The following is a 13,515-nucleotide window of genomic DNA, read 5'->3' on the forward strand; positions in this document are numbered from 1 at the left end:
TTGTCTCCGGGGGACGTCCCTCAGACATCACGTCTGGGTTCTTCCACCATTCACAAGCAGAATGAACTAAATGGATGCTGCAGAATGTGGGCATCGATCCCATAACCTCTGGTGCTGGTCCACCACCAGCTAGGTCCCCTCTGGGTCTTCACTTCAAAGGTGAACATCTGAAAGTGGTCCCACAGGCCGGTAGGTGGACCCTTCCAAACTCCCTGTGAGCAGGTGAGATGGAGCCTCACTGGTTCCTCACTGGTTCCTCACTGGTTCCTCGCTGTGACAAAGACACCTTCTGTGGTTCCGTCTCTTGGTCCTTCATTTAACCGTCGTACCCTCACAGCGCATTCTCCTTTGAAGTGACCTCGGCAGGGTTTAGAAAATCTCCATGGCAACCACGTCGCAGCACACACACACACACACACACACACACACACACACACACACGTACACACACACACGGCTCTGAGGTGACCTCACGTCTTCTTCTCACGGAGTTGAACCTTTAGTCACCTCAGGAGTCACTCACACAATCCTTTACACCTGCCCCCCCCCCCCCAGGTCCATTTATCAAGTTATTGATTTTATTTTTATTTTTTTCTGGTTTAATGTTAATTATCAGCCTGATGATCAATAAAGTCTGATCCTAAGTCTATAACACACACACACACACACACGCACACACACACACACACACACACCCTGAGGTGTGTTCACACACACCTTTGTTTTCTCACCAGGGATTACCTCCACTGTGAGTCACCCTCACATCAAAGCCCCCCCCCCCCTCACCCTGTCACACACACACACTTTGTGTTTCTAATGTTTCTGGTTCATGCTGAGCTCACAGTGCCCACTAGTGGTGAGAGGCGTGTTCACACCTTTACTCTCAAAGGGTTACAGCCAATCACTGAGTGATCGTTTGATCATTTGGACACAATTAGAAGATAAAACAATGTAATACAAATAAAAATCTATTTTGGGGATGAATATAGTTTTGACTGTTCTTTTTTTGTAATATATATATTTTTGTTATATGCGGTATTGTATTTTTTGGTTGCCAATGTTATATTTTTATCAAATCTATATTTAAGTTTCAGATCTTTTTTTCACTTTCAAATCATTTTAATTTAAACTTTCAGATCTGTTTTTCGAATGATCAAATCTTTCATCTTGGGTTTAGCTCCATAGTACTACATCAAATACGTATTATTACTGTATTACAGTACAAGTACAAGAGGTATAGTGCAATGTACTCAAAGTACTAGTGTTCAAAGTACAATATCTGCTGAATGTAAAATAAAGTCTGCAGGAGGAGGAGCAGAACATGGTTAATGTCTCCTGGTCTCCTTCACATCATCTTTAAGATGTGAAGGAGGTGTCATCAGCTCGCCTAAGCCCCGCCCACTTCTGACTTCTTTGTTGTTGTGGTTTGGAAATTAATTTTAGACACACGAAACCCTGACCCCCCCCCCTCTTCACCCTCCTCCCCCCACACCCAAGGAAACTCCTCCACCTTCTCCTCCTCCTCCTCTTGTCCCTGAGGGACCTTTCAATGAATCCAAAGCTCTAGCTCGTCTCTCCTTGTTTCCTCTCCTCACATTGTCTCTTCTTCTGTCTTTTCCTTAACTCCTTTCCTTCTTCTCCGCTCCTCTGATGCTCTTGTCACCTCTCTTTCTTCACCCTCCTTCCATCATCATCATCATCATCATCATCATCATCCCACTCAGAGCGCCGTGTGTTGTTTCTCATCGCCATGGTGACGGCCCTCACGTCGGGGCTTGAAGCTCTCGGTGATTAGCGGCTGACACCCACCTGGAGCCTCACTGTCTGTGAGAAGATCAGCGCCTGAGGGGCGTGGCTTCAACTCTCCAATTACCCTGATTCAGGAATTTAAACGGAGGAACGATAATAATTTCACCCAGAACATGCTGCACCCTCACACCCTGCTCTCCATCTCAGTGCTTCTCCACCTGGGCCAACAAACACCTGTGGTTGGAAGCTCTCACCATTGGGCCACAGACAGGAAGTCAGTGTCTCACACAACAAATTGGACGACACATTATCTTCCTGCATGAAGTCCTCTTCAGGAGAGGGACTCTGGACGTACTTTCCTTAACTCCTTTCCTTCTACTCCACTCCTCGGATGCTCTTGTCCCCTCTCGTCTGTTTTTATTTCCTGCACCCTCCCTTCCATCCTCTGTCCTTGTGTCCTCCCTTTACTCTCCTTGCCTCCTTTCCTTTCCTCTCCTGCTTTCCTAAGAGCAGCTTAATTAAACTATAGACACCGAACCTGCTTTATGAGTAACTCTTCTCTTCCTCTTTGTGGGAATATAGAATATCTTTGATGTTCAGGTTGATTATTCAGGATTTTTTTTCCATATTTGTTTTGGTTCATACATTTTGCTTTAATGCTGCTGTTCTTAAGAAGTATAAATGTCACCATGTTGTCAAAGTAAAATAACTGCAGATGTGACAGCTTTCCTCTCGTTGTTCTGGCAGCACGCTGAAGAAACATGGCGCCCCCCCCCCCCCCCCCCCCCCTCTCGTGCAAAGAGCACATTACTTAAGAGACAAAAGACATCAGCCTCCCCCGGGCCCTGTGGGAAAATAAGGGACTGTACCTGAAGGCATCTCCACTCAGGTGGATGGTGAGAAGAGAGCTGAGCTTCTGAGGACTTCATGCTAACAGGCTAATGTGAGATGGTGAACCTCTAAGATACTAGGATTCAAATACACTCCTTCATCTTGTTTCATACAAATGAGGCAAAACAAATCCAATACATATTCTTTGGTATTTGACTGTTTTTTGTGTGTGTGTGTGTGCGTATGTGTGTGTGTGTGTGTGTGTGTGTGTGTGTGTGTGTGTGTCACTGAGGTCATACAGTTATAGACGTAGGATCAGACTTTAATGATCATCAGGCTGATAATCAACGTTAAACCAGAAAAAAACCTCATTACAATAAAAATAAAATCAATAACTTGATGAATGGACCTGAAATAAACATTTCATTCAGTGACGTAAAGACGTGTCTATGGACAACAAAGCAGGGGGGGGGGGGGGGGGGACAGGCAGCACAATGTCATGCTGGATGTGTAATATTTTCGCCGAATGTTACGCACTGTTGCTCCACAATAACATCATCACTTCTGAAAGGGAATCTGGGGGGGGGGGGTTGTAAAGGATTGTGTGAGTGACTCCTGAGGTGACTAAAGGTTCAACTGCGTGAGAAGAAGACGTGAGGTCACCTCAGAGCCGTGTGTACGTGTGTGTGTGTGCGTGTGGGCGTGTGTGTGTGTGCATGCGTGTGGGTGTGTGTGTGTGGGGGGGGGGTGCGTGTGTGGGTGTGTGTGTGTGTTAAACGCAGTAATTACACACACTTTGGAGGGAACACCTCTATGAGGCTCGGCTCGGTATTAATAGAGCGCCGGGCTCCATGTCTTTAAGAAACTGGCTGCTCATATTAACACTGATATGTGTACATTATATTCATACTATATTATATTGTCTTATTATATTATAGAGAATATGAACAGTTAGATATTTTAGGGTCAACTTTCCAAGCATTCCCTCAACAACGAGTCTAATACGATATATCATGTTATATCATCTTATTTTATCTTATGTTACATTAAACTATATTTTTAAGGTCAGAATAGTTTTAAAGTGTTAACTTTCCCACCAGTCCCTGAAGGCAGCGTTCCCTAGCAGCAGATGCACTCTAGTCAGCTTCTAGGACATTTTTCTGTGAACCTTCTTTGAAAAATGCCCCAATAAATGAGTCGATATAAACAAAGATAAGCAAGAAATTTAGAGTTTAAGATAAATATACAATGATGGGAGATATAATCGGTTCAGACGACAAAGAGAAGTTGATATATTCGATGCAAATTAAATATCTGGATCAGCAGTTGGAGAGGTAAGACTGAGTTAGCTTAATGCTAATGTAACGTTACTACGCTCTGCTCTAGATTAAGATTGTGTTCTAACACATAAGTACACATAAAAATAGATAAACGTCACATTAAATGCTGTACGTTTGCTGTCTAACATTAGCACTGTAACGTTAGCTCTGTAACGTTGGCTTTGTAACGCTTGCTGTGTAACGTTAGCTGTGGAACAATAGCTCTAGATAAAGAATAAATAAAGAATAGTAAGAATGAAAAAATAAAGAATTTGTGGTTGTGGTGGATCAGCCAGAGACCCTTTTTTATAAAACAAAGTGTTAACTGGATGTATCGTGACCTCCTGGTTCCCATAACGCATATTAGTCCCTTAACCCCCCCTCCATTGACGTGTCTTCAGGCTTCAGCTCCGGTGTGACGAGCTGGAGCAGCACAACCAAGACCTGGCCTCCGGCTGCGTCGCCATGACGACAGACAAGGCGGACGTCGCCGGGTACTTGAAGATCGCAGCGGCCGAAGCTCAGGTGAAGCTGGCGGAGCTGGTGGAGCTGGTGGAGAGCCAATCGGCGGCCAGCGACCGAAACACAGAGGCCCTGAAGCTGCAGCACAGCCGGCGGGAGACGGAGCTCCAAGACCGGATCAACAAGCAGAACTCAGACAACACGAAGCTGGGTGAGAGAACACATCGCAGACAGCAACCCTAACCCTAATAGTAGAAGTGATAAACATACTGTAGCGGCTAAGCCAAAGTTAAAGCCACTGAGGGGCTGCGTAGACGGGTTAAAAGTAGTTTTTGACGCGCTGGCCACTGCACAACCACACTTTGTGTCCTGTGAAACAAAACCACTTACGCCTCTGCTTCTTCGTTTAAATGCATATTTTATTCCTCACAAGTCCATTCAACACACACAAAAACTGTGTGCTCCTCCGTCTAGCAACACCTCCACCTGGCTGAAAGATAAAATGTGCACCATGACGACACCTACTGGCCCAATGTGGTACCTTCCTCCCAATGATAATTACAACTGGCTCCTACACACACTCTGAAAACCCTACTAATAATTATAATAAATCCCTCATCTGAGCACTTTGACGCTTCCTCTCCTCCTCTCCTCTCATTGTTCCCTCGTCTCCTCTCGTTTACTCTTCTTACCTCGTCTCGTCTTTTCATCTCCTCTCCTCGTCCCTCAACTTGTTTCCTCTCCTCATCTTGTCTCCTCCTCTCTCCTTCTTCCCTCAGCGGCAGCGTTGGAGGACCAGCAGGTGCTGGAGGAGCAGCTGACGGAGCTGACGGAGCAGCAGTGTGACGTGGAGGCGGTGAAGGAGAAGCTGTTGTATCTGAGGGAGGAGCTTGAACTCACCGTCTTCACCTTGGAGGAGGACGCAGAGTCGGAGTGGCAGAAGTAAAGACTGTTTGACCTCGGTCTCCTCCTGTGATGTTTGACCTTACTTCTTTTGTCAAAGACATCTGTGCCCCCCCCCCCCCCCCAGGGAGCTGCAGGAGAGGCGCTCCATGGAGGAGGAGCAGATGGAGAAGAAGATCCAGAACACGGTCCAGGAGGAGAGGGCTCAGCACCAGGAGATCCGTCAGAAGGTGTGGCTGCTGGTGGAGGAGGAAAGCGCTCTGCTGGAGGAGATAATCCAGCTGCAGCAGAGCGCCGTGGAGTCGCAGGTGGAGGACTCGCAGAGAGAGGTGGAGGCGCTCAGGGGGAGGAGCCTGGCCTGCAGGAAGGTCAGAGGTCAAATGAACATCTACTACAGCAAATCGCTACGCAGCTGGGACATTTTATTATTTTATTATAAAGTTTTGTGGGGGCTTTTGAGTTCTTTCCTCGACACACTGATTTAAGAAATCAATATATATATATATATTGGATATTTATTATAGTTACATTATGGTAGTTATATTCATTGGTATACTGGCTCATAGTGGGATGCTCAGGCCCTTCCAAAGACAAATCCATCAGCCGCCACTCATATTTATATTAATTTAAAAGGAAAGACCCTCATGTTAGTGCTTCTCCTACAAGGTCGATCATCTTTTACCTTTAAAACAACTTGGTGCTTCAGGGCCTGGAGGAGATGAGGAAGACGAGTCACCAGCTGAAGGTGAAGCTGCAGGATGGTGGCACCACCAACGAGAGGCTGCAGCTGGAGGTAGAGGCTCTCAGGTACAAGTTTACTCTCTCTGAGATGTAGTACAGTTAAAAGTACTACATGTACCCGGTTACAGTTTAGTGTGCGTCGTGTCGTCAGACACCTCCTAACCCAAACCACCGAGAAGGAGCGCCAGAGGACATCGGAGGCCGAGGAGCTGAGGGCGGAGCTCCGGAGGGGGAGGAGCAGCAGGAGGAGCCTAGAGGCCGTCCTCCAGGAATCAGCCGTCGTCCTCAGCCACACGCTGAAGGTAAGAAACGGACCCTGGACCAGCAGCACCAGGACACACTGACCCTGGACCAGCAGCACCAGGACACTCAGATCTCCTCGCTCAGTGGCCTTCTAACCTCTGCAGGCCTCGGTGGGGACCTCCAGCTATCGGGGGGAGATGCTGAGGCTGCTGGAGATCCTGCAAAGCGCCGCCCCCCACGGACCAGGACCCACGCCCGAGGAGCTCGACAGAGGACAGAGACCTCAGACCAGGTAGCCCCAAACAGCAGGTACCGGGATGCCCCCCCCCCCACCCGGGAGGTTCAGGACTCTCAGCATGGTGAGCTGGATCAGAGTCCCACTAGAACCTGGTGCCACCCGGATTCTTGAGAAGTTTCTATGATGACTCCTTTGTGCAGCATCTCCATTTTGTTTCTCTAGGGGTCTCTTTGAGGGGGGGGCGGGGGGGGGGGCTGACCGGTCCGTAATCCGTCCCTGTGTGTCCCACAGAACTCAGACCCCTGATCCCTTGTTCCTGATGGCCTGCTACAGACCAGGTGACCTGGGCCTCGTGCCCCGCCCCTCATGGAAACAAGACCCCGCCCTCCCTGAGACTCCGCCCCCTCCCAGCAGACCTGTGAGGAAGGATTCCTCGTACATGAGACACGTGTCCTCTCAGAACTCTGCTCCCCGTCCCTCAGGGAGCTCTGAGGGTCCAGATCATGAATGAAAGGTTTTAACACTTCTGTGTTCATTGATCTGTAAACAAATGTTTAAAGGGATTGAAACAGAAAATCTACTTTCTGTATTTTATTTAGAAGACGAACCAGTTCAGTCACTTTTATAAACTAGTTTTATCCCCATGATATTCATTCATTCATCTCCTCTGATGGAGTTTATTAATAATCAAGATGCTCCCATCACCTTCTTCTATTGATCCTTTTATTTCTGCTTGAGTTTAATTTTGAGAACAAAAAACATTTGAGAAGCTGAAACAAAAAAAGTGAACAATTCAATATTTATTTATTTATTTATTTATTAAAGTTCAAACATGGCGACAGGCCAAGCTTTGCTAAAATGGTTATAAATATATAAAATAATTTACATTTTAGGTCAAATCCTAAAAACAAAGTACACATCAGATTTAAAACATTTATAATGAACTCTATTTAACACAAAGTCTCTGGTGCTTTTGGGGGAAAGTTCCTTTGTGATCAGATAAAAACACGTCCTGCTTCTGAAAAACGTCCAGGTGATTAAATGATCAGATTTCTGCCTCCACACGAACATTATGGAGGACGTTAAATACAAAGTGAGAAGAAACTGAGACGCGTCTTTAGGACGAGTTTCATGTGAGGAAATATTCAACCTTCTGGACGTCTGAAAGCGTTCAACGTTTCATCTGCGTCACGCAGTAAAGTGCAGATTAATAAAAGCAACATGGATGCTGCAGCACAGCTTCCCCCCCCCCACCAGAGACCGTCTTCTTTTACATCATCGTCAGTCGAGAAATTAAAACAATGTGAGATTAAAGTTGCCGTGGCAACCACCAGAAAAGCCCTCCGCACATCTGGATCCTCGCCACGGTGCAGACGTTTGACCTCCGCCACGGGAACATCACAAGAAAAGGAGCGCGGGACAGGAAGTGATGTCACTCACGCGCCTGGGAAGGCCAGCAGGAAGACGATGATGCCCGTCAGCAGCGCCATCATCATCACCACGGCGATGAGGAGGGAGGCGCGGCACGCCGGCCGGCCCGTCAGTCTGAACAGAGCCTCGCCCAGCCCGCCCTCGCGGCTCACCCCCCCCTCGGCGCGGGCCCCCGGCGGCGGGCTGGGGAGCCCCACGTCCAGAGAGTGGTTGGCCGACCTCAGAGACGTCAGCGACATCTGACCCCCGGATGACCTTCAAGAGGGAAAGAGTTTGTATTCAAAGTGAAACTTAATACGAATGTTACAAAGGATCACGTCTCTAAATCTGCCTCCAGTTTGCGATGGAATCCCACTTTGTGTTTTTATACATTAACAAACTACACCCTGAATGAAAGTAAAAGGTCCCTCAAAGGACGCCACCTTTTGACCTGCAGCCGGCCCTTGCTGCGCAGGAAGCGGACGCTGTAGACGCGCTGCATGGCGGCCGGCAGGTAGGACAGCAGGTCGCGGTTGGTGGCGAGTCTCGGCAGGCCGAGGGGGGGCAGCGCCGTCAGGCCGCGGCACAGCGGGCACTGGATGGCGTCCGGCTCGGCCGACTTGACGTTGATGCGCGCCAGGCACTCCAGGCAGAAGGTGTGGTGGCACTGCAGCATCTTGGGGCAGCGGAACACGTTGTTGAACTGGCTGAAGCAGATGGAGCACTCCAGGTCCGGGGAGCACTCCTCGGCGCACCGGCTCGGGGGGGGGGACGGGCGGAGGTCCGGGGACGGGACGATGACGGAGACCTGGCAGGAGAAGGGGGTGGCGGGGGGAGGGGGCGGCAGGGGGGGGGACGGGCCTGGAGCGAGGCTGGACCGGGGCGTGAGGACTAAGGCCGAGTCGGGAGGCGGGGCCAGCTGGTGACCATCGACCTGATGGACCGACACGGAGCTGTGACCCGTCTGGATGAGAGAGGGGGAGGGGAGGGAGGTGGCCGACAGAGGGGCATTGTGGGTAATGTCGTAAGGGTTAGAGGGCAAGGTCGGAGGTGGTCTGGTGTTTGAGTAAGGATTCATGACGAGACGGAAGAGATGAACACGTGCAGGATGACGAAGATGTGATGAAGATGCTGCTGGCGCCTCGTCTCCAAATGAAGAAAAAAACATGGATTAACTTCAGCCTCCAGGAGACAAACCTCTGATCTGATGATGTATTCTGTGTAGTGACCAGCAGGGGGCGACTCCTCTGCTCCCATAGACGTCTATGAGGAAATGACTCTACTTCTGTGTAGTGACCAGCAGGGGGCGACTCCTCTGCTCCCATAGACGTCTATGAGGAAATGACTCTACTTCTGTGTAGTGACCAGCAGGGTGCGACTCCTCTGCTCCCATAGACGTCTATGAGGAAATGACTCTACTTCTGTGTAGTGACCAGCAGGGGGCGACTCCTCTGCTCCCATAGACGTCTATGAGGAAATGACTCTACTTCTGTGTAGTGACCAGCAGGGGGCGACTCCTCTGCTCCCATAGACGTCTATGAGGAAATGACTCTACTTCTGTGTAGTGACCAGCAGGGGGCGACTCCTCTGCTCCCATAGACGTCTATGAGGAAATGACTCTACTTCTGTGTAGTGACCAGCAGGGGGCGACTCCTCTGCTCCCATAGACGTCTATGGGAAATGACTCTACTTCTGTGTAGTGTCCAGCAGGGGGCGACTCCTCTGCTCCCATAGACGTCTATGAGGAAATGACTCACTGAACTATTTCAACACAACGTTCTAAATATTAGGAGATCTTCAGGTACATTGGGGGGGGGGACAAACACGCGACTAACAGTCACTTTGTTGCACCTGAGCTTCTGCAGGAGGCCGCTGTGCAGACCATCCAGGTGAGCTCCTACCTGCCCTGGCTCCTGCACAGGTGTGCACGCATACGGTCTGATCAGGCTGAACAGAAGGGACCTGCAGTGGCTCCAGTCTAACTGGACACACTTTGCATTGTCCGCTCCACTTCAGAAGGGAAATGAGATGCAAATCCAGAGTGGTGATGAAGAGGAGCATCCAGCAGGGGTCACCTGAGAGATCCCCTCTGCACCACCCACTGAGCACCGTCACAAGGTGTAGTCAATAATATGTTACATCCTCACCTGCAAACTTGATCACTTATGGATTAAAGCGCATGGAGCTTTTCATAATGATCGATTCTGCTTTTAATGTTAGTGAATAACTAAAAGAACTAATTTCATCATAAAGCCTCCTTTGATTCTTCTTTTTCCTCCTGATGTTCGAGTGAACCCACAAATGGAAGGACTACTTCCTGTCACTCAAACAGGACGTCAGAGTGAAGAGGGTTTCATGAGAAACACATAAAGGCCCTTTGTGTGGTCCTCATGTAAATTACATGCAGCTGAACATCCCTGATGTCCTGCTTCTCCTTAAAGTACAACGGTGGACCATGAAACGGGGTTTAGTGACTCTATCGAGCCTAAAATCACAAATACAGTGCGGTTCCAAACATTTACATGTAAAATTACAATAGAAAAAACTTTCACAAGGGGGACTTAACTACGACCGTAAATCACTTATGACGTCATTAGTAAAATATAAAGAGCTCAAAGAGTGCGGAATAAATACTTAAATTCAGCTCATAAACCGCGTGCGTCTCCGCTCAACGCGCACACCTGTCAGATCTTTTCTGTGATCAAAGATCAAAAAACAACTGTTCAACGTATTAAACATGAGACACAAACCGATTCAGGTGTGAAGAAGCAACAGGAAGCGCAAAGTGCCGAATTCACCTTCCGGTCCTTTTAACGTGTGAAACACAAAATAACGAGACTTTACGGCACGTGTCTTCAGATCCGAATAGAAAGGTGAAGGCTGCCGTGAGGGGGCGGAGCCTGGAGCCGCTTACCTTCACGATCACCGGTGATGGACGGCCCGTGTCACCCCGCGCTGCAGCATCACCTGTCCGGGCTTCCCTCTCAGACCCCGCCGCTCAGGTGCAGCTGCCCGAGGTGCGTGCTCGTGTCTCGGCCTCGAAGTCTCTCGCGTCCTCGGCGCGTGTCCGAGTTTGACGCGTTTGAGAAGTCGAATGAAAAAACTAGGAAACGGATTATTCAAATCACCTGTCGGCCTGTGACGCGCGAGGACGAACACACCTGAGCAGAGGGCCGCGGGACTGTGACGTCACGAGGGTGAACACACCTGAGCAGAGTGATGCGGGCCTGTGACGTCACGAGGATGAACACACCTGTGAGTGCTGGTGATTGACAGCCCTTATGAGAGTCTTATGAGAGCTTTTCAATTCACTCGCTCACTCTTTCTTCTAATGATTGATCATAATCCAGAAACGTTGCATATTACCACTGGGCCACAGGTCAGGTGATGTCCTCCACATGAGTGGACGTATGTGAATGAGTGAACTCACACCTGTACACATCTGGACACATCAGCAGGACTCAAAGTCATTTACTAAAACTGATTTATAATTACTTTCAGCTGAAAGATTCACCTTCAGCTTGATGATTCTCTATAAAACACCTAAATGTAAAGTTTAGAATCACACAACTAAACTAAAGGAGTTTCTTTGTGTATTTATTGTGTGACGTTAGTGACTTAGAACGTGATGTTTCAGGTTCATAACGTGTCTGTCTGAGCTCACTTTGATCCATTTCTGATCATAATAAAGTATAAACCATAAAACCACAGCGTCGGCCTCTAAAACGTCAAAGTCTAGTCATTAAAGTGACTTTTCACTAATGACTGCAGGTGGATGCGTTATCACTAAGAGCAGTTTGTTCTAAAGTCTTAAAAACACGACATCAGTTACCAACATCACGTTAAGATGTGCTGTTATATATTCTATTATAACATTTCTATCTGTAGATATTTGAGTGAACTCTGTTTCTTAACGTCACATTTAAAAGTGAACTGTTGGATCACCTGCCTCATTAAATCCTCCTCGCCCCGCACTGCATGCTGGGACATGCTGGGCCGCTGTCATGAATCAGACCTCCGTGGTTCTCTCTGAAGGCCACCAGAGGGCACCCTCACCTGAGGGTTGACTTTCCAGGGACTGCATTTCCCATGGGGGGTGGCCCACTCAGTCCTTTAGACAACAATGCATGTTTTAGTCACATTTAAAAGCCACATTAAACTCCTTTCTTCCCTTCTCAGGCCCAGGGACCCTCTGTGTTGTGTCTTTACCTTCACAATAGTCTACTTACAGTATTAAGTTGTCCATAAGATGTCCCTCCTAGGACAGGTCTATAACAGGGGGGGGCGGGGGGGGGAACAAATGGTGTGTTTGTGTGAGCTGATTTAAATGACATGAAAGGATTTGGCTTCTAACAAGTAGCAAAGCATTACTTTGGTGAGCAGTCCAGGGACAGTTGATTACCTTTCAATATGTTTCCTCAAGTCACTCTTGACTCTCATCTGCTGTGGGCTTGGTTGAGAGAACCCTTGGATTTGTCCTCCTGTCCCGCTGAAGACCATATTTAGTCCATATTTATCTCTGAATAGAAGTTAAGTAAAAAGCTTAATGAGACCCTGACTCTAACCTCAGGTACTTGAATCCACCTGCAGTGGACAGTGTCTTCTTAGTTAAAGATAACTGAAGCAGTCGTGGACTCCTCACCCCGAGTTTTATTGTTTATTATAACCTGATTACAGTCTTTATGGGTCACCGGTGAAGGTTGGAGTTTCTAAATGATTCACTAACGTTTAAAAGTTCATATCTTCATTTGTTACAAATCGAGTTTCATTGCTTTCATTTTGGTTAAATCACTTTGTGGTCTTCTTCTCAGTGTCTGAGCTGAGGGTCTCAGAGGAGCTCAGTGGGGAACTTCATCCTGAAGAAGAACCAGACTGCTGTCTGAGAGCCTCAGGAGGATTCAAGGAGAAGCAGATAGTTCTGATCAACACTCCAGACCTGCTGCAGCCCAACATCTCTGAAGACAAGCTGACTCAACATGTAGAAGACTGAAGGAGTCTCTGTGGTCCTGGACCTCATGTGTTCCTGCTGGTTCTACAGATCGGGAGCTTGCTCCGCTTCGCGTGATCGTCAGCATGTTTATTTATTATTTCATCTGGGTTTTATTTCATTATTTGGTTCATCGATGTTGAGAGAAAGATGTTTGTTTGAGTGTGTTACGCTAGAAGGTCGCCTTGGTCTCCTTTAGGAAGAGCTGCTGTTACCATAGCGACTCACCCTGAGCTTTAGTTCCCTCCCTCCCAGAGTTCCCTCTTCTCAGGGTGAACACTGAACCTGCTTCTTCAGACGGACCCTGAAGGCCCCTGTTCCTCCTACGTGGTTCAACTAAGTCAACACACACAGGACCCCGCCCCCATGTCACTCACATGCCGCATTCACTGGACAGGCGCACAGTAGGAAACCAGAGCATCAGAACGTTGTCCCACACAGCAGCAGACCGCAGTGGATACGATATAAAACCCAGGGCCGCACCAACATTAAACTTTCAAATTAAGGTGGGGGCCACAAAATGTCGAGTTGGAGACCCCTGCTTTAAAGTGTCTTTGAGTACCATGTAAAGCGCTATATAAATAAAATGTATTTTTATTAATATTATTACTGAAGGATTTTGCTGACAAATC

At 48.1% G+C, this 13,515-nt stretch overlaps 2 protein-coding genes across 3 annotated transcripts; one reads left to right on the top strand and one right to left on the bottom strand.

The window, feature by feature from the left end:
* Window positions 1-3,558: 3,558 nt before the first annotated feature.
* On the top strand, window positions 3,559-6,997 carry LOC119225156 (cilia- and flagella-associated protein 157-like). Its single transcript, XM_037482835.2, has 8 exons — window positions 3,559-3,914; window positions 4,301-4,572; window positions 5,141-5,303; window positions 5,392-5,632; window positions 5,971-6,071; window positions 6,157-6,307; window positions 6,413-6,540; window positions 6,778-6,997. The coding sequence occupies exons 1-8, from the start codon at window positions 3,829-3,831 to the stop codon at window positions 6,995-6,997; spliced, it is 1,362 nt and encodes a 453-aa protein (XP_037338732.2). The 5' UTR covers window positions 3,559-3,828.
* Window positions 6,998-7,438: 441 nt separating this feature from the next.
* Window positions 7,439-11,540, bottom strand: LOC119224479 (RING finger protein 223). Of its 2 annotated transcripts, none has more exons than XM_037481453.2 (3): window positions 10,811-11,540; window positions 8,340-9,042; window positions 7,439-8,172 (listed from the first exon to the last, which is right to left on the bottom strand). In XM_037481453.2, exons 2-3 carry the CDS (start codon window positions 8,972-8,974, stop codon window positions 7,923-7,925), a joined length of 885 nt encoding a protein of 294 aa, XP_037337350.2. In that variant the 5' UTR covers window positions 8,975-9,042; window positions 10,811-11,540; the 3' UTR covers window positions 7,439-7,922. The 2 variants fall into 2 exon arrangements, with proteins under 2 accessions (XP_037337350.2, XP_037337353.2); XM_037481456.2 differs by lacking the exon at window positions 10,811-11,540 and adding an exon at window positions 10,647-10,762.
* Between the last annotated feature and the right edge of the window lie 1,975 nt (window positions 11,541-13,515).

The sequence above is a fragment of the Pungitius pungitius genome, chromosome 5 (genome assembly GCF_949316345.1).
Source record: "Pungitius pungitius chromosome 5, fPunPun2.1, whole genome shotgun sequence".
NCBI lineage: Eukaryota > Metazoa > Chordata > Actinopteri > Perciformes > Gasterosteidae > Pungitius > Pungitius pungitius.

Bases quoted from the DNA above. Each gene is read 5' to 3' on its own strand.
- LOC119225156 (XM_037482835.2), top strand. From the start codon at position 3,829: ATGATGGGAGATATAATCGGTTCAGACGACAAAGAGAAGTTGATATAT. The intron at 3,915-4,300 runs GTAAGACTGAGT...ACGTGTCTTCAG, and splicing joins CTGGATCAGCAGTTGGAGAG to GCTTCAGCTCCGGTGTGACG. The intron at 6,308-6,412 runs GTAAGAAACGGA...TAACCTCTGCAG, and splicing joins TCCTCAGCCACACGCTGAAG to GCCTCGGTGGGGACCTCCAG.
- LOC119224479 (XM_037481453.2), bottom strand. From the start codon at position 8,974: ATGAATCCTTACTCAAACACCAGACCACCTCCGACCTTGCCCTCTAAC. The intron at 8,173-8,339 runs GTGGCGTCCTTT...TCCCTCTTGAAG, and splicing joins GGCCGGCTGCAGGTCAAAAG to GTCATCCGGGGGTCAGATGT.